A 21,389-nucleotide genomic window follows, 5' to 3' on the forward strand; every position below is an offset into this window, starting at 1 on the left:
GATATCCTGGAATATTTAGTTGCCAATCATGCCCTTCCCCCAATCAAGTCTCAGTAATAGCAATAATATCATATTCCCAGGTACTAATCCAAGCCCGAAGTTCATCTGATTTAACTACTATACTTGCATTAAAACAAATGTACCTCAGACCACCAATTTTTTGAGGAGGTAATGAGTAAGTGAGACAAAGGAGAGCCAGTGGACATGATCTATTTGGAATTCCAGAAGGCCCTCTGCATGATGTTGCACTGGAGGCTACTAAATATAATAAGAGCCCGTGGTGTTAGGGACAAGTTACTGGCATGGATAGATGATTGGCTGACTAGCAGAAGGTAGGGATATAGGGATCTTTTACAGAATGGCAGCCAGTGACTAGTGGAATTCTCGAGGGTCGGTGTTGGGACCACAATTATTCACAATATAAATTAACAAATTGGATGAAGAAACTGAGGGCATTGTTGCTAACTTCACAGATGATACAATGATACATGAAGGGACGGGTAACGTTAAGGAAGCAGGGAGGCTGCAGAAGGTTTTGGACAGGCTGGAACAATGGGCAAAGAAATGGCAGATGAAATATAATGTGAGAACGTGGGAAGTTATGCACTTTGGAAGGAAGAAATAGAGGCATAGATTATTTTCTAAATGGGGAAAGGCTTTGAACATCTAAAGCACAAAGTGACTTGGTAGTCCCAGTTCAGGACTCTCTGAAGGTTAACATGCAGGTTCAGTTGGCAGTTAGGAATGCAAATGAAATGTTGGCATTCATTTCAACGGTGAGAATACAAGAGCAAAGATGTACTGGTGAAGCTGTATAAGGCTTTGGTAAGACTGGTCATATTTGGAATATTCTGCAGTTTTGTGTTCAGTATTTAAGGAAGGATGTGGTGGCATTGGAGGGATTGAGAGGAGGTTTAGAAGAATGATCCCAGGGTGAAGGGCTGGTCATGTGAAGAACAGTTGAGGACTTTGGGTCATTACTTGATCAGTTTAGAAGGAAGATGAGGGATCTGTTTGAAATTTACGAGATATTGGGAAGCCTAGATAAAGTGGACATGGATGTTTCCATTAGTAGGAAAGCCTAGGACCTGAGGGCACAGATTCAGGGAGAAGCAATGACCCTTTAGAACTGAGATATGGAGGAATTCCTTCACCCAGAGGTTCACGAACCTATGGAACACTTTGCCGCAGAGGGCTGTAGAGGCCAAGTCATTGAATCTATTTAAGACAGAGGCAGATAGGCTCTTAATTGATAAGGGGATCAAGGGTTATGGGGAGAAGGCAGGAGAATTGGTTCAGCATGGTGGAGCAGACTCAATGGGCAAAATGGCCTAATTCTGCTTCTAAGCCTATGGTTTTATGGGTTCTTACCTTTGCACAACTTGCAGTAACTTATCAAACACCTTCTGATACAACAGCTGCTAACATTCGCCTTCTAGATGGAAATGGTCATGGAGTTAGAGTTGCTGTCAAAGGACCCTTGGTGAATTGTTGCATTGATGTATTTCCAAATCAGGGTGATGAATGGCTTTGAGGGAAACTTGCAGGTGGTTCTTGCAGATAGTACACACTGCTCTACTGAGGCTTGGTGGTGGAGTGAGTGGATGTTTGTGGATGTGGTGCCAACGATCTAGGCTCCTTTGTCCTGGGTGGTGTCGGATGCAAAAGTTTGAAAACACGTATGAGCAAATTAAAGAACAGTTTCCTCCACGCTGTTATCAGACTTTTCTACAGACCTCACAGCATCAATGTGGATTTCACCAGTTTTCTCATTTCCCCTCACCCCACCTTATCCCAGTTCCAACCTTCCAACACGGTACCATCCTCATGACCTGTCCTACCTGTCCATCTTCTTCCCACCTATCCGCTCCACCCACCTTTCCAACCTATCACCATTACCCCCACCTCCATCTACCTATTGCAGTCTCAGATACCTTTCCTCAGCCCCAACCCCCCTCCCATTTTTCTTACCACCCCCTTGGCTCACAGCCTCATTCCTGATGAAGGGCTTTTGCCCGAAACGTTGATTCATCTGCTCATTGGATGCTGGCTGACCTGCTGTGCTTTTCCAGCACCACACTTTTGACTCATCTCTCCACCCTTCAGGCTCTCTGCCTTTATTCCTGATGAAGGGCTTTTGCCCGAAACGTCGATTTTACTGCTCCTCGGATGCTGCCTGAACTGCTGTGCTCTTCCATCACCACTAATCCAGAATCTTATATATTAAAGTTAATCTTTCCCTGCACCTTCTCTGTAGCTGTAACACTATATTCAGCATTCGTTCTGTTACCCTAATGTACTTTGTAAGGTATATTTTAACTGGATAACATGCAAAACACAACTTTTCATTATATTTCAGTACATGTAGCAATAATAAATCAAATCATATCTTCAAAACAATCTTGTTGAGTGTTGGTAGAGTTGCCCTCATCCAGGCAAATGGGGAATATTCCTGACTTGTTCCTTGCAAATGGAGTCATGGAGTTCTACAGCATGGAAATAGACTCTTCGACCCAACACGTCCATGCCAAGCAGCTTTCCTAAATTATTCTAGTTCTATTTGCCAGCATTTGGCCCATATCTTGCAAAACCCTTCCTAATTATGTACCTAATCAGACGCCTTTTAAATGTTGTAATTGTACCAGCCACCACCACTTGTTTTAGTAGGTCATTCCATACACACACACCCTCTGCATGAAAAAGTTGCACCTTATGTCCTTTTGTACCCTTCCCATCTCATCTTTAACCTATGCCAGCTAGTTTTGATTTAAATACCTTGGGAAAAAGACGTTGGCTGTTCACCTTAGCGATGCCCCTCATGACTTTATAAACTTCTATAAAATCACCCTTCAGCCTCCGACACTCCTGGGAAAATAACCCTTGCCTATTTGGCCTCTCATTATAATTCAAACACTTCAACCCTGACAACATCCTTGGAAACATTTTCAGTACCCTTTCAAGTTTAACAACATCTTTCATATAGCAAAAAGACTAGAACAGAATGCAATATTCCAAAAAGTGACCTAACAATGCCTTGTATAACCATAATATGACCTCCCAACCCCTATACTCAATGCACTGACCAAAAAAGGCAAATTTACCAGATGGCTTTGTCACTATCTTGATGAACAAGCTCTGGAGAGTCAGGATGGTGGGGTTGATTGGTGCAGGTGTCCCGGAGATGTTCCCTTCTCGCAGAGCACTTTGGGAAACATGTCCAGACACCCTCACCAATCAACCCCACTGCCCTGTGGCCGAACATTTCAGCTCCTCATCCCACTCTGCCGAGGACATGCAGGTCCTGGGCCTCTTCCACCGCCACTCCCTCACCATTCGACGCCTGGAGGAAGAATGCCTCATCTTCCGCCTCAGAACACTTCAACCCCAGAGCATCAATGTGGACTTCACGAGTTTCCTCATTTCCTTTCCCCCCACCTTACCCCAGTTCCAACCTGTCAGCTCAGCACCATCCTCATGACCTATCCTGCCTACCAATCTTCCTTCTCACCAATCCGCTCCACCCTCCTTTCCGATCTATCACCATTACCCCCACCTCCATCTATCTATTGCACTCCCAGCTACCTTCTCCCCTGCCGACCCCGCCCTCAGTCAGGCCCCACCCCCAGTCAGGCCCCACCCCCAGTCAAGCTCTGCCCTGCCGACCCCGCCCTCAGTCAGGCCCCACCCCCAGTCAGGCCCCACCCCCAGTCAAGCTCTGCCCTGCCGACCCCGCCCTCAGTCAGGCCCCACCCTCAGTCAGGCCCCACCCCCAGTCAGGCCCCACCCCCAGTCAGGCCCCACCCCCAGTCAGGCTCCGCCCTGCCTGCCCCGCCTTCAGTCAGGTTCCGCCCCGCCCTGTTATGAAACCTGCCGCAGTTGTTTTGTACCGTTTTCCAGGCTCCGCCCCTCCCTGTGTCACCTCCAATGACAGCTGCGCTCTGAATCACGTGCCAGTCGTTGGCACTGTGGAGTACGCATGCGCGTGTCAGTTGAGCGATGTCGGCGGTTCCGAGCGGAGCACCAGATCCTGGACCCACCGACGTTGTCCATCCCGGGGAGAAGGCAGGGCCTACGGTCGGGAGCCGAGGGTCACTGCGTCCCGATCAGCTGGGTGGCCTGGTGCAGTGTCTCCTGCACCGCTTCAAGAGAAGAACTGGCGGGCCAAACGGAGCCGGCGTCCCGGGCGGGCAGCGGATTGTGGGAGGGTTCCTGGAGTGTGGCGGCGGCGGCTGCGGGGAGCTGCTGGCCGAGCCGGTCACCCTGCGCTGCGGGCACACCTGGTGTCGCCGCTGCCTGCGGAGGAGCCCGCGCTGCCCGGCCTGTGGGGAGGAGGCGGCGGCCGGCCCTCAGTCTCTGCGCCCCAATGTCATTCTGAGCCACCTGATGGCGAAATGGTTCCCGGCGGAGGTCAGCCGGGCCCGGGATAAAATCAAACTGGAGGAGCTGCTGTCACAGTGCCGCTTCCCAGAGGCACTGACCCTGCTCGAGCAACTGGAACTGAGTGAGTGCGGGACACTTGGTGTGCCTTCAGATCTATGTTTAAGGTTCAGTCTGTCTCTGTCTCCCTGTGACTGCTCCTGTTGTGTAACGCGAGTTGTACAACAACTCTTGTGTGAGTTTTATAAACTATTCCTCCTCCAGGAGGTTGGTCGGTTGGTTGGCGTTTTCTTCACTTTTAAGGTCTTGGCACTTTAATTTCTGTTCTCGGATGGTATTGTTGAAGCAGTGATAACTTGTGTTCTCTGTGGGCATGCAGCCCTCCTGAGAGGGCGGTGTTCTTGTTATGTAAACACTACTTCCAGTTGGTTACTCAAGAGTGACTGTGACACTTGCATAAACTCTCGTTGCGCTGTGAACCGTTTGTTCACCAAGACGTTTCCAGCAGCTCTTCCCCGCCCCCCCCCCATATTGTGAGACGTGCGAGCGAGCGATCAAATAGGTTAAAGTGGAGTTTGTAGGGCATGAGGTGAAAAATGTGGTTCAGTGATTAAAATATCAAGTCGTATACGTGTACATAATCCAGTGGGCAATACAAGTTGCTTCTGTTAATTGTGAAACATGACTGCTTCTAGTTTGCAATGAGTCTGATTGGCAATCCAGTCTTAGATTGGCTCACACTTGCATTCTCAGACATTTTATGAAAATACCAGTGTTCAATCAGACAGTTGAAAATGGGGAGAGATACTGTTAGGGCTGATGAGATCTGCTTTCCTTATCTTTCCAATTGGTGGAGGTCAAGGGTTTAGAAGATTCTACAGGATGTGTATCTCAATGTTATTATCTAATTCAGCACTATCACCCGATGAAAGAGCGTCGCTCTGAAAGCTAGTGTGCTTCCAATTAAACCTGTTGGACCTAATGTGTGATTTTTAACATTATCTAATGCTTGAGTTTCCATAGTTCCCTGGGGTAGAGAATTTCAAAGATTGACTGAGTGGTGAAATTCCTTCTCACCTCAGCCTTCAATGACCTTACTGCTATTCCTCCCCTCTTTCTCCATCACCCCGCACCCCCAATCATGAAATCATCGCCTGATTCTACACTCAACTGGGGAAACATTCTATTTGTGTCCAATCTGTCAAGCCCTGTAAGGACTTTTTTGTTCCTAAGATCGCATCTTATTTTTCAAAACTGCAGTGAATACAGAACCAGATTCTTCAATCTCTTCTAATAAAACAATTTCTCATATATTCTATTCTATGCCGAAAGACACAAAGTAATTGTTCAGCTTTTGTGCCTTTTTCCTGTTATTCACTATAAATTCTGTCTCTGCCTGTTTGGGCCTATATTTGTCCTAGTCATCGCTTCCTTTTCACATATCCATTTCACATTCCACATATGCCTGTAAATTTGCATTCTAGTTTGCATTCTATCTCTTCCTCTACCACTCCTCCTCCCTTCCTTCCTTTTATCAGTTTCTTGGTCATACTTTACTATGTTCAAAATTGCATCCAAACCCCAAGTTTGGTACCTCTTTTGGAATTTTTATAGTTTTTGATCTAATGCTGTCTTTAATTTTTTTTAGTGACAGATGAGAGAATACTTTAATTAAAGAATCCCAAAGGATTTTATTCTGATAAAAGAAGCAAGCAAGTAACGAGAGAAAGGATTAGTCCACTAAAGAATAACTAAGGAAGACTGTGTGTCAAACCTGAGAGAATGGGTGAAATTCTGAATGATTACTTTGCATCAGTGCTCACTGAGGAGAGGAACATGGTGAATGTTGAGATTAGAGATAAAAGTTTGATTAGTCTGGATCACGTTGACATAGGTAGGGAAGATGTGTTGGGTAGGCTAGAGGTTATTAAGGTGGACAAATCCCAAGACTGGATGGGATCTATTCCAGGTTGCTGAGGGAGGTGAGAGAGGAAATAGCTGGGGCCCTGACAGATATCTTTGTAGCATCCTTAAATGCAGGTGAGGTGCCAGAAGACTGGAGGGTTGCTCATGTTGTCCCCCTTAACAAGAAGAGTAGTAGAGATATTTCAGGTAACTACAGACCAGTGAGCCTGACGTCAGTGGTGGGAAAGTTACTGGAGAAGGGATAGGATCTATTTATATTTAGAAAAGAATGGGCTTATCAGTGATAGGCAACATGGTTTTGTGTGGGAGAGATCGTGACTTACAAACTTAGAGTTCTTCAAGGAAGTGACTAAGTTGATAGATGAAGGGCTGTTGAAGTCTTTAGTAAGGCGTTTGATAAGATTCCCCATGGTAGACTAATGGAGAAAGTGAAGTCACATGGTGTGCAGGGTGTTGTAGCTAGGTGGATAAAGAACTGGTTGAGCAACAGGAGACAGTGTGTAGTAGTTGAAGGGAGTTTCTCGAAATGGAGAAAGGTGACCAGTGGTGTTCCACAGCGGTCAGTATTGGGGCCACTTGTTTGTGATATACATAAATGATCTGGAAGAGGGCACTGTTGGAATGATCAGCAAGTCTGCAGATGACATGAAGATTGGTGGAGTAGCAGAAAGCATAAGGGACTGTCAGGGGATATAGGTAGACTGGAGAGTTGGGCGGAAAAGTGGCAGATGGTTTTCAATGCAGACAAATGAGAGGTGATGCATCTAGGCAAGTCTAATTCTAGAGTGAATTATGCAATGAACGGAAGAGCCTTGGGAAAAGTTGATGGGCAGAGAGATCTGGGAGTGCAGGTCCATTGTACCCTGAAGGTTGCTGCACAGGTGGATAGAGTGGTCAAGAAGGCATATAGTAAGCTAGCCTTCATTGGACAGGGCATTGAGTATAAGAGTTGGCAAGTCATGTTAAAATTGTGTAAGACATTGGTTTGGGCGCATTTAGAATACTGTGTACAGTTCTGGTTGCCACATTACCAAAAGGATGTGGACGCTTTGGAGAGGCTGCAGAGAAGGTTTACGAGGATGTTGCCTGGTATGGAAGGTGCTAGCTATGAAGAGAGGTTGAGTAGGTTAGGTTTATTTTCATTAGAAAAAAGGAGATTGAGGGGGAATCTGATTGAAGTTTACAAAATCACGAAGGGTTTGGACGGGGTAGATAGAGACAAGCTTTTTCCCAGGGTGAAGGATTCAAAGATGAGAGGTCACGCTTTCAAGGTGAGAGGTGGAAAGTTTAAGGGGGATACACGCGGCAAATATTTCACACACACAGGGTGGTGGGCATTTGGAACGTGTTGTCTGTAGAGGTGGTAGAAGCAGGCACGGTAAATTAATTTAAGATGTGTCTGGACAAATGCATGAGTAGGTGGGGAGCAGAGGGATACAGATGCTTAGGAATTGACCGACAGGTTTGAACAGTACATTTGGATCAGCTCAGGCTTGGAGGGCCGAAGGACATGTTCCTGGGCTGTAAATTTTCTTTCTTCTATTAACCATTGCAGATCCACCCCCTCATTGTTTTATGTAGTTTTCCAATTTATCATTGCTCTCTTGAACCTCAACCATTAGTTTCTCAAGCTGAGATTTAAGGCCTTAGTTTTATGATTAACTATACCATATTCAAACTTGATGTGAAATCTGTCATATTTTGGTCCATATTTGCCCAAGGCTTCTTAACAGCGAAGTTATTAATTAGCCCTTCCTCATCACATAATACTAAATCTTAAGATGTGCTAACTCCTGGTTGGTTCCTCAATGTGCTGGTAGAAAACTGCATACTCTGCAATATTATTGCAGAGTATGCAGTTTTCTACCAGCACATTGAGGAACCAATATTATTGCAGATTAGGTTTACCCAGCCAATATGTAAATTGAATTCACCTAATTTTTACTAGGTTACTCTCCTTTAAATACATCTCTAATTTCCTGATTTGTACTATGTCCAACATTACTACTACTGTTTAATGGCTCATTTGAAAAAAACTTGCATCAGTGATTGCTGTCCCTTTCTGTTCATCAGCTCTTTTCTACATCATTATCCTTCAATCTAGGATCCTCCCAAATAATGTACAGATCACATTCCTTGAAGAGCACGATTCCACCTCATCTTCCTTTTCATTATGCCTCTGAAATGATGAATAATTTCAGTTCCCAATCTTAGTCACCCCTTAGTTACTCCCTGTAATAATAAATACATTGTACCTGTTTACTTGAATCTTATGTCTTCAAAACACCAACCTTGTTTGAATGGTATGTACATTGGTAAGAACCTTTATTTCTGTCTTTTAAACATTATTCTGTAGTCTGATGATGATATTTGATACATGCCTTTGTTTCTATCCTGTAATTTTGCATATTACCTCTCTATTTCCATTGCAGTCTTTTCCTCCAATCTGAGTATCCGCACTGATTCCTATTCTTCTATCGGTCTCATCTAAATCCTCTCCACCAGCACTAGCATTTTTTCCTGCCAGGGTATTAGTCCTGGCCTCACTTAGATCCACCATCTTATTGAGATATACCTTGCCCTAGAGCTGGTCCCGATGCCTGATGTATCTAAAGAAGTGATGAGGAGGGAGGACATGTTGAATCAGTTAATTCTATTGTTCCCATGTTTCCTAATATATGGAACTGGGAGTAATCACAAAATTACTGGGAAGTTGAAGGGTGCTGATAAACAAGATTAGAGTAGATGAATACATCTCTGTGACTCTATAATACTTGATCGTTGTGAACACAATGAGCCAAGGCCTTTTTTCTTTGCTGTAAAGACTCTAATTTTGAGGCACTACTGCTTTTCAATTTCCTTCCTAGCTCCCTAAAATCCACTTTCTGGACCTCATCGTCTATTTTAGGCCTGCCCTCCACAAAATTACTAATTGGTACTAGCATGGACCACATCTTATGGCTGAACACCTTCCCCCAGAAGAATGTCTTGCTCTGTGACACCTGGGACTGTAGCACCAGGAAGATAGCGTATCCTTCATGAGTCTGCGGTCTCAGAACTCTGCCTGTTCTTAAGGATTTGGAAGAAAGGTGGTTACTGGCAAGGAAGTACTCAGTGAATGGTGGCGCACGGGGAAGCTCAGAGGAATCTTGGGGTCCTTGTTCACAAATTCCTGAAGGTGGCAGAGCAGGTTAATATGGTTGTTCGGAAGGCCTACTGATGCTTGCCTTCATCAGTCGAGGCATAATTTAAAAGAACAACAAAGTCATGTTGAAGCTATGCAGGACTTTGGTTAGACCACAGCTGGAGTGCTATGTGCATTATCAGTCTCCATATAATAGAAAGGATGTGATTGCACTAGAGTGGAAACAAAGAAGGTTCACCAGAGTATTGCCTTGAATGGAGCATTTCAGGTACGAAGAGAAGCTGGTGAATCTCAGGTTGTGTTTTGTATTTAGAGCAGAGAAGGTTGATGGGGGATCCTAATAAATGTGTGTCAGATTATGAGGAAAGTGGATAGGATGAATAGAAAGCATCTGTTCCCATCAGTGAATGACTAGGGAGCATAACTTTAAAGTGAAAGGCAGTGAGTTTAGAAGGGATTAAGGAAAAGCATTTTCACCCAGAGGATGGTGGGGATCTGGAATGTGCTGAATGGCGGGTGGTTGAGATGAGGAATCTCACAATCTTTTAAAAAGCACTTGGATGAGCACTCAAAGTTTCAGCATTCAAAACTATGGGCCTAATGTGGGAAAGTGGGGCTAGTGTCAGTTATAACCTAATTTCAGTGGTACAGACTCAGGCCACTTCTGTATTGGATGACTGATGTTCTGTGACTAAACCTATAGTTTGATACAGAATGTCTGTTGTTTATTTGTATTTGATGTCTAACTATTTAGAACCCAGTGATGTTGCCCTACAGAGCTACAGGGCTGAATCGTATGCTGGTCTTCAACAGTTCAAAGAAGCAAGGGAAGATATGGAAGCAGTGTGTTCAAGAAGGCCTGCTTGGCCAGAGGTGACTATTTTCTGCAGTTTATCATTATGTATGTCATATCTAAATAGAAACAGCAATTTTGTCCAATCCTAATTAGTTTAGTGATTAACCCAATTTATCCTATCAACCCTCTTATAATTTTACCATAAATCATTGCATCCTGTAGTTTGACTCTTTTTTTTACTTCCATTGCAGCAAATCCAAATTTTAACAGGATACTAAGCTTCATTATTGAAGTACTGCATTGTCAGAGCTTCCTTTTGTGTTAGCCATTGCCTGCCTGGTTTGTGTACACTGTACAATTGAAAGAAGACTGCCAAGTTCTTTTGGTGTCCTGTGTATGTGTTGATGTGTGCTTTTATACAGAAGAGTAGCAACTCCATTGTAGTCCATTTGGAATATTCCTGAGACTTGATGCTAAGTGCAATGCAAGTTTATTATTTCTCTATCGCCCTCGTGCTCCATTGTGTGCCAGATTGGAAATGATTTTATCTTTTTGATGTTGAATGTCATTGTCTTCAATTATTACAAAAAATTCTTTCTTGGCATTAGTAAAGCTTAGATTTAAGCTTTTGAAGTCTTCATTAGCCAGTTTTAAACTGCAAAACAAAATTAAAGCACAGCATTCAGTGCTAATATGTTTACTAGCTCTATCAAATCCTTTGGGATTTGTTTCACAAGTAATCTAGGAATCAAGTATATACATTGTGCATAAAGGTTAATAGCAATATAGACCCTGAAATAATTGTTCCTTATCATGTAACTTTTTTTTAAAAAAAGCTATTTAAGTCCCCTTAAAAGATTGTGCTAGTACAAGAGTGAAATATTACGGATGCTGAAAATCTGCAATAACCAAAATTGATGGAAATACTGAGCAGGTCTCACAACATCTAAAGATAGAGAAAGAGAGTTGATGTTTCAGTTCAATGATCTCTTATCAGAACTGGGAAAAGTTAGAAGTGGTAGATCTTGAGCAGGTGAAAAGAGGGCTTTGGTAAGAAAAACAAAAGGTATTGGATGAGGAGGAAAGAGCAGGAGCAGTCGAAGTACCATGTTTCGTTTGCAGTCCAAAAGGAACCGTAAAGGTCAGACCAGGTAAGGATGGCAGATGTCCTTCCCTTACTGACATTTGTGTACCAAATGGGAAGTCATTCAGTTTCACAAAATATGCCAGACCTGCTGAATATTTTGGTTTATCCTGAAGAATTACTGTTTCTATTGAAATTTTAATCTGGACAAGCTACCGTAAAGCTGTTTGCTCCGGCTCTCCTGTAAATGTGTCTTGAATTGCTTTTAACACTGCCATGTCCATCTTCATCATTACCAAAGTATTTTTTTTTAAATCCATCACTGATGTCGTAATACCTGCTCGTTTTATTGGACTTTTTCTTTTTGAGCAATGCATGGTTAAGTCCATGATTGCTCTGCTTTTTGTAGTTCCAAGGGTGGTTTCTACTGTCTAACAAATGACTTGTTTTAAAAAACTGTTTTCGTTATTGAGCGTTTCACACTTCAGTTGATCACACTTTCTGTGTCAAGAAAGTTATTGTTTATTTGGATAATATGTGATTTAATTAGCCTGAGAATGTTAAAACAAAGCAGATAATCAGAATTTGATAATTTGTACTCAACATGGAGGTGGTGTTCTGTATTTCAATAACATAAATACATTTGGATTTGACCTTAGCACACTTTCCTTTCCAGTCATTTCAAAGGGTAGATTTGAAATTAAAACAAAGGTTGTTATTGAATATGTCAGACAGTTTACAATAAGTACATTGTGTTTTGACCCCTATACTTCAGTGTTTTAAAAAATTATTTAATTTCTTCAGGGATATTTTAGAAAAGCTAGAGTCCTCTATACTATGGGTCTGATCGATGAAGCCGTACAATCATTTCTTCAGTGTTTGGCTTTGGATGAAGATTTTACTCCAGCAAAAGTTGAAGTGGAAAAGGTAATGTTTTTACATATCTGTAGAGCTTATGCTAGTTGGCTGAGCATCACAGAATAGATATTCATTTACAACATAAGTTGAGTAGTCCTGACAAAATACATGTTTTGTTGCAGCTTTTCATCTTGAAATTATCAAGGCAATTCATGCTAATAGCACTGTAAGAGAACCAAGGTTATTGCCGTGCACCAGAGTTGGCATGTTATGTTGTGTTCAGGACATTGAGGCCACTTTTGGAGTACAGTAGAGTTCTGGTCGCCTTGCTATACTAAGATATTATTAAATTGGAGAATGTGCAGAAAAGATTTACGAGGTTGTAACTGGGCTGGAGGTTTTGAGTTATAAGGAGAGACTGGATATATTGGGATTCTGGATCAGTGGTGCTGGAAGAGCCTGGATATACTGGAACTTTTTTCACTCGAGTGTAGAAAGTTGAGGGGTGACCTTAGAAATCTATAAAATCATAAGGAATGTAGATCAGGTGAATAACAAAGGTCTTTTACTTAGGATAGAGCCTAGATTAGAGTGGTGCTGGAAAAGCACAGCAGGTCAGGCAGCATCCGAGGAGCAGGAAAATCAAAGTTTCGGGCATAAGCCAGACCTAGGGATAGGAAAGTTCAAAATTAGAGGGTATAATTTTAAGTTAAGAGGAGAAAGATTTAAAAAGGACCAGAGGGACAACTTTTATCACGGAGTGGTTTGTATGTGGAATGAACTGCCATGGGAAGTGGTAGATGGAGGTACAGTTATGCCATTTAAAAGATGTTTAGATAAGTACTTAAATAGAAAAGGTTTAGACCTGTGGGCCAAACACAGGCAGATGGGACTAGTTTTGTTTGGGAAACTTGGTCAGCATGGAAAAGTTGGACTGAAGAGTCTCTTTCCATGTTGTATGACTCTGTGACAGTTAACTGAAAGCTTTGTTTAACTTTTAAACCAGACATCAGTGTTACCAATCAGAGTCCACTTGTCAACCAATCAGCACTCCCCTCTCATACAGCTTTGATGTTGGTTCTTCTTTTAAATTGGTATTTTTGCTAATTGTCCTGAGTGCAATATGAAAAACTTCTGACAGAATGACATTTTCAGTATTAGTGACGTTCTGACCTACCAAATAACTAATACCAAATAGTGTTTCTGTTATATTAAAAATGATCTGAATATTCAGGTTTATTTCATTTCAGTCTATGCAGGTGGTTTTATTTTAAACTAAACTCCATATGTTTGTATTTGGAGGAACACGGAATATTGACCATCTCAGATTTGTTCCTGGGCTATATTTTAAAAACCCTTGTTCACAGGATGTGGGCATCCATGGGTAAGGTAATATTTATTGCCACTTCCCAGTTCCCTTGAAGCTGCTGGTGAGATACCTTCTTGATCATCTTCATTCCTTGGAAGTGTAGTGGATTTAACAATACTGCTGTTGGGAAGTTCTAGATTTTTGTCCAGTGACGATGAAAGTACAGCTGTATAGATCCAAGTCAGGTTGGTATGTGGCTTCAAAGGAAACTTTCAGGTGATGGTGCTACCGTGAATCGGTTGCCTTTCTCTGAGATGGTGGCAGTCATGGGTTTTAACTGTATTGCATCTTGTAAATGGTACAGACTATTAGTGAGGTTTTGGTGATGGAGGGATTCCAGTCAAATGGGTTGCTTCGTCCTGGATAGTGTGGACTTTGCGTATTATTGGAGTTGGCTTCATCCAGGCAAGTATTCGATCACACTGCTGACATACACCTTAATGAAGGTTGACAGTTTTTTGGGATGTAAATACTCACCACCTGACTATCCAGAATTCCTGACTTCTGATCTGCTATTGTAGTCAGTATTTATATGGCTAGTCCAATTTAGTTTCTGATCAGTGATAACCCCTAGCATGCTAATGGTGGGGAATTCAGCAGTAATGATGCCTTCGAACATCATGGAGAAAAGATTATATTCTGTCTTGTTGGGGATGGTCATTTTCTGATTCTTGTGTGGTACTTTTATTTTTCACTTACCAAACTAAACTTGGATGGATAAATATGGTTGGATCCAGGACAATGTCATGAAGGATTTGTGCAGTGATGTCTCAGCACTGAGATGAGTAATCTTCAGCAATTATAATGTTTTTTTCGTTCTGCTTAGTTTATACAAAGTGAAGTCAAACTAAGGCAATAATTGACAGATTTGTATTTGTCCTGCCTCTTATTTAGAGTCATAGAGATGTACAGCATGGAAATAGACCCTTCAGTCCAAACTGTCCATGCTGACTAGATATCCCAACCTAATCTAGTCCCACCTGCCAGCATCCAGCCCATATCCCTCCATACCCTTCCTATTCATATATCCATCCGAATGCCTTTTGAATGTTGCAACTGTACCAACCTCCACTTCCTCTGGCAGCTCATTCCGTACATGTACCACCCCATTTTGCCAGATAGATTTATTCCTTTATTCATTCATCGGATATGGGCATCATTGGCATGGCAGTATTTATCACCCATCCTTAATTGACCCTAAACTGGTGGCTTGCTAGCTCATTTCAGAAAGTAGTTGAGAGTTGACCACATTTGTGGGTGTGCAGTCATGTGTGGGGTAACCCAGGTGATAATTGACCATGTTATCAAGTGGCATCTGCACACTGATGCTCAGTTTGGGCTCTGAGGGCAATGTAGCTTGTGACCTCAAAGCAAACTTGGTCCAAACATGGATTAAAGAGCTGAACTCAAGTTGAGGTGAGAGACATTGTCCTTTGATATTAAGTCAACATTCAGTTAAGTGCAACAAGTAATCCTGAAAGACATTAGTGTTTAAAAAGAAATTGGTTCACTTATCAATGGTTTTATGATTACGTCCAGTTCCAGATTTATTAATTGAATTTAAGTTCTATCTGCTAACATTGTAGAATTTGAACCAGGGCATTAGCCTGTGCCTCTGGAATACTTGTCCACTGACAACCATTACAACACCATTATTCCCATGTTAGTATTGTAGCTGTTCTGGAACAGGTTGGTTTGGGGCACAGTGAATTCTGGAGTAGAAGCCTTCCGTGCTATTTTCAGAATGTTGTCAGGGTCTCTGGTTTATCTAGTACCTATAGCTGATTCTTGAAATCACGTGGGATAAGTTATTCATTTGGACATACAATCATTTTACTAAAATATCTAAATATGTATGATACTGTTTTGAGTTTGAGACAGAAGTTACATTTCAGATGGTGGTTAAAAGCTAAGTCTTGCTCATGTGACTACCTCTCGATAAGGACCTTTTGAGACTTGGGTAGTACATTTAAGTACTGAAACAATGTAATGTGAATGCTAGAACTTGAAATAAAAAGAATGCTAGAAGTACTTCCAGGCCAGGCAACATCTGAGCAGAGGGAAACCGAATTAGTTGCCCAAGTATTCCAATTTGCGAGAACCCTCTGACTCCATTTAGATTGCTGATGTGCTTTCGAACTCTAAGGAAGTTCCCATGGGAATGAATCTGCAGTACTTGTATAGGAAATTTAAACTACTGATTTTCAATTTTACCCTCCCCGGATTGTTTTGTAATTGGTCAAAACAACGCTGTGAGTTTGTATACTCGCTCTGTTTTGTCATGGAGTACTGGCATCGCTGACCAGGCCAGCCTTCATTGCCCATCTCCAATTGAGTGTCAACCACATTGGTGAGGGTCTAGAGTTGGCCAGACTAAGAATTTCAGGTTTCCTTCCCTTTAAGCACATTAGTGAACTAGGTGGGTTTTAACAACAATCAACATGGTAGTAAATTTGTTAGCTTTTGAAATTCCAGATGTAGAGTCAGTGGAGGTTGAGCATTTTCAGGGGGGATAGCATTTGATGAGAAAGAGAATAAGGGATTATCAACATGGTCAGCAATGAGGTTTGTATGAACTTTAATACCATAATAAATCATCATAGATACTTTTTGAGGAAAACAAATTACTAAGTTGAAGCAGAACTAGCTCAAGCTTTGGGATATTTAAATTCTTATCAGGGCATGGCAACTGCTGCTTTACTTGATTTGACTTTCTTCACTGATATTGACTGTAATTCAGAAGTTGTTTTTGGGTGCTTTCAACATTTCTGAAGAAATGGGGATTGGAAATCTCAGCCAGAAAGTAAATGGGAAGTAAATTGTAGTGCAAAAGTATGAGTGGAATGGCAATTCTGACCCCGGAAGATTTTAAGCTATTGTTTCAGGTCAGTGACTTTACATCAGAACTGGTCTTCCTGAAAGATGTCTCTCGGAAGTTGCTGATTAACCTGCTCACTACTACCAAATTGCTTTTTCATTATTACAATAGCTAAGTAGCCTGCAAATACTTAACATTTCCAAACTGAATCAGTTTGGAACATTTAACTTGAAGTTCTTGTGATTAACTTTAAAACAGCTTGATATTTTTATATAAGATGGCATTTAGATCTACGAGGATATTAGTATTTGACCTGGTCGGTGCACGAATCCATATGTATGTTTTGTGACATTGTGGTCAAACTCTACTTGGCAATGGAACACATTGTTCACTATGAACTCCATGCTGCTATTCAGAAATTGTGTATGATATTAATGGCTCATCATAGCAATTCTTACGCTCTCTAAAAATCTTTAAAGAATTGTTGCAGCATTTAGTAATTATTCTTTGAGAATTAGAAATGATATGAAGTATTTCCAATAACTAGTAGATCTTGTAGTTTTGAACGTCGACTGAAATTGCATTATGTTTTTTTTGTCCCTCCATGAACCATTTCATGAAACTATTCTCCCTGCACAAATTATGATAGAGGTTGAACAGTTGATTTATAGGCCAAAAATTATGTTTATTTGTAATAATGTTGCAATAATAGTTGTGGAATGATGAACAAATGGAGTTGCAATTAGTGTACAACATTCACTTACAACTTTTCAAATATAGAAGTGGTTAGTGTCTGCAGCAAGACCCAAATACTCTCTTCAAGCTTGGACTGACAAGTACCAAATGCACAGCACAAGTACAAGAAATAGAGATTAATCAGAGAATCTAATCATCTCCCCATTAAAATTCAACATATTTACCATTACTATAAATAGCATGGCTCCAGCAATACTTCAGATGTTTCATCTCATTGCCATTCAACAGCATTACCATCACTGAATCTGTCCCATCCATATACTGGTATCCCATATACTGTATAATATGTCAGAGATGGAAAATTCTTTGGTGTGAGTAACTTTCATGCTAGCTTCCAGAGCCCGTCCATGGGTCAGAAATGTGATGAGGCATCACTGTTTGTGTGCAGCTCCATTCAGGACAAAGAGTCATCTGATCTGCATTCCATGTATCACCTCAAATATTTCATCCTTCCACTAATGTAAGATGACAAATAAGAGCTATGTTATTTCTTTCTTTCTTAGTGAGCTTTAAGAAGACTTGTAGCTCAGGTTGAGGTTCTGGATGTAAGTTTACTTGTTGAGCTGGAAGGTTCATTTTCAGACATTTCGTCACCATGTTAGGTAACTTACTAGGTCAGTAAGCTTCCAGTGAAGCACTGGTGGTATAGCCTGCTTTCTGTTAGTGTGTTTAGGTTTCCTTGGGTTGGTGATGTCATTTCCGGTTCTTTTTCTCAGGGGGTGGTAAATAGAATCCAAGTCAGTGTGTTTGTTGATAGAGTTCTAGTTGGGGTGCCATGCTTCTAGGAACCCTCGCTTGTGTCTCTGTTTGGCTTGTCCTAGGATGAATGTGTTGTCACAGTTAAAGTGGTGTCCTTCCTCATCTGTATGTAAAGATACATGAGAGTGGGTCATATCGTTTTGTGGCTGGTTGATGTTCATGTATTCTAGTGGCTAGTTTTCTGCCTGTTTGTCCAAAATAGTGTTTGTACAATCAGACGTGCGAGAATTCCTAAAAGCATGGCACTCCAACTGGAACTCTATCAACAAACACATTGACTTGGATCCTATTTACCACCCTCTGAGAAAAAGAACAGGAAATGACATCACCAACCGAAGGAAACCTAAACACACACAAAAAGCGGGTCATCCCACCAATGCTTCACTGATAATGTTACCTGGTATGGTGACGAAACATCTCAAAACTAACCTTCCAGCTCAGCAAGCAAACTTACATCCATTATCTCTTTATGGTACGGATCTTAAATTCTATTCAACTATTAAAACAGAACACATTGTTGATTGATTAAATGCTGAGGACTGGATTGGCATAAGTAAGAATTGTTGTAGGAAATGATATCACTTACCCAGCTTTTTGTTTTGTAATTTGTTTGCTTCATGTTTCTGGGCATTTAATTTCTAGCTAATTTACTAATATATAAAACTTTACAAAGTGTATAGATGTGTTAAGAATCTATGTAACCTTTTATAAAGGTACTGATTATTCACAACATATTTAGTAATATTGCAATATCATATTTTTACTGTGTATAGATTTTGTGTGATTTATTGTCACCGGGTCCTGAGAGTATCAAAGAAGGATTGCAGCACATTAGAAATAAAGATTTGCCAGTTCACTCACACACCACTGTAGGCTGTTTTCGAAAGACATCTAATGCCTCAGAATTCATAAATGATGAGGTAAGTGATAGCAATATATTCTCATTTTTCTTTTTTTATTGTTATGCTCTAATTTAGTGTCAGTTTAAGCAACTGTGCAAACAGTATTTAAAGTATATAAATACAGGACTCATTAGTTCTTAATGCAATACTTTAGTTGCAGTTCACTATTTTGTGTATAAAACTACAAACATGCTGTTAAGCATATAATTTGAATGTTATGAATTTTGATGCCATTAGCTTGACTCAGTTGGCACAGAGCAAAGTTATTGAAGTAAACAATATGAAGCAGTCGAATGACTAACTCAATATTTCATCGAATCCCTATAGTGTGGAAACAGGCCATTTAGCCCAACAATTCCACACTGACCTTCTAAAGAGTAACCCACCCAGACCTATTCTCCTACTCTATTACACTATATTTCCCATGACTAATACACCTAGCCTACACGCCCCTCAGCCCTATGGGCAATTTAGCATGGTCAATTCGCCTGACCTGCATACCTTTGGACTAAGGGAGGAAACCGGAGCACCCGGAGGAAACCCACGCAGACACTGGGAGAATGTGCAAACTCCACACAGTCACCTGAGGTGGAAATCGAACTCTGGTCACTGGAGCTGAGAGGCAGCAGTGTCACCATATTTGCATTCAAGTTTGTTGCCTAAGATTACTAGACACTAAATTACATTCAGCCACTTTCTTAATATTTTTACTTCATTTAAACAAATTAATTTTTATATCTCAACTTTTTAAAATATTGAGGATCTATTATTGTTTCATGTGCATCAGTACCACACCAATGTCACTCATATACAGACTATATGTGATTGAAATGAGAACTGGTTATCGATGCAGTAGAAATCAAAATGTATTGTTTTGGTGACTAAATTGATGTGGAAGCATACATTGAAAAATAGGACATAAGTTCCACAGCTGTAAAAATACCAGGCATCTTTGCTGGAAAGAAGTGACAAAATGCGATTTGTCACGATCTGAGTTTTTACACCCCTGAATGCATTTCGAAAGACCTCAAAAAGCACAACATCTTGTATCATGAGACAAATCAAAAAAAGTGACATGAATAATTGTTTTTAACAAGTAACGTAAGGTTAATTTTTAAAATGCGTTCTTATTTCATTATTGAATGTACTGATCTACTGGTTATGCCAATGGATTAACTCGAAGGTTCAGTTCACGTTCTGCCAGAACATGAAAATGAACTTGTAATTGTTTAGCACAGAAAATTACCAAGGAAGCTAATATATTAATTTTTAAAAAATTCTTCATAGAAGGGAATCTGCCACCATGACGTCTGGGCTACAGTTGATTCTAAATTATGATTTACTTTGAAGGCCTTGAGGCAACTCTTTATGGATAATTACTGACTAACCAATATCATTGTAGTAATACTCACATCCCAAACAGAATCTCCTAAAGAGCTATAGTAAAATCTAATGTAATGGTACCCAAGTATTTTTATGCTGTTTGGTGAATTAGATAGCTATAAAGCTAATTCCTCTTACATTGTTGTTTGTGACTAACATTCAGTATTATGAGTAATTACTGTATGCTGCCGGTGAGATAGTGAAAACTGATCGGAGCAATGTGTGATTGGAAGAGATTGAAGTTTTCACGCATTTTTACTGATGTCAGTTGCTTTAAGTGATGTTGAATGTTTTAGCATTTTTATACTAATAGATTTTTGTTGTGAATCAGCAGATATCAAACATGCCAAAAAACTCAGAGGGAGAATTAGCATATCTGAGTTGGACTCGATCTGTTCAGTTATTGCGTAGGGTGGAGAACCTTGTTGGTTTGAAAAAGATTTCTTCAGTCCCACTGCTTTCATGCAAAGAAAAGGCAGTTCTACTGAAAAGAAAGTTGCCTTTTAGCGATCAAGAAATAAAGGAAACTGGCAATGCAAAGATTAAACACCAAAAGAGGGGTCAGTTATTGTTTCAATCTTGTAATGCAAGTTCATATCACCACTTTAAGATAATTTGGTAACTCTAAGCCTAACTTTCAATTATTTAAGGAAACCAGTAAAACTAATTTATACACCATTAATACCTCCATCACCATTTCTTTTGAAGTGAAAACTTGAATGTTTATAAAAGAGAATGGTTTGCAAAGCTTTTTTAAATCCACTTTGTTGTCAAAGTAGTCCTCTTCGGTAGTCAAATTATCTATTCCTGTGACTGAATTGAGAATATTTAGTTGTGAACTATCATTTTATTTTTAACTTTTCTTATTTGAAATGTGCTTTTATTCAGATACTGAACAACTGTTCCATGCACTACATTTTGAGAGAACGTTAACTAAGGATGTAGTAGATGCAGGAGATTTTGAGTGTTCTCTTTGTATGAGGTAGGAAAACGTTCATTTGAAATGACAAGTGTATGTCAGAATTAACCTTTTAGACTGCAGCACCTCGGAGATCTATCTTGCCGCAATAATTCTAAATTTCAAGTCCAGCATCAGTACTAAAAAGAGAGGTAACTTCATTAAGTAAACACCAGACTAAAACATTTATTTTTAAAATAATGCTTTTTTCTGTGGATTGACTTGACTAGACAGTTTTTCTGAATTGCAATTTTAAGA

The 21,389-nt window shown here is 40.7% G+C and overlaps 1 protein-coding gene across 1 annotated transcript in view; it reads left to right on the plus strand.

Moving 5' to 3' along the window:
* The first annotated feature begins 3,996 nt into the window (after positions 1 to 3,996).
* Positions 3,997 to 21,389, plus strand: part of LOC132819200 (LON peptidase N-terminal domain and RING finger protein 1-like) — a 49,832-nt gene continuing 32,439 nt past the window's right edge. Inside the window, exons 1-6 of the mRNA XM_060830655.1 lie at positions 3,997 to 4,501; positions 10,203 to 10,321; positions 12,133 to 12,255; positions 18,662 to 18,808; positions 20,505 to 20,733; positions 21,062 to 21,155. Coding sequence (XP_060686638.1) covers positions 3,997 to 4,501; positions 10,203 to 10,321; positions 12,133 to 12,255; positions 18,662 to 18,808; positions 20,505 to 20,733; positions 21,062 to 21,155 — 1,217 coding nt within the window. The remainder of the gene's footprint in view (positions 4,502 to 10,202; positions 10,322 to 12,132; positions 12,256 to 18,661; positions 18,809 to 20,504; positions 20,734 to 21,061; positions 21,156 to 21,389) is intronic.

This window comes from Hemiscyllium ocellatum, chromosome 1 (assembly GCF_020745735.1).
Source record: "Hemiscyllium ocellatum isolate sHemOce1 chromosome 1, sHemOce1.pat.X.cur, whole genome shotgun sequence".
Classification (NCBI taxonomy): Eukaryota; Metazoa; Chordata; class Chondrichthyes; order Orectolobiformes; family Hemiscylliidae; genus Hemiscyllium; species Hemiscyllium ocellatum.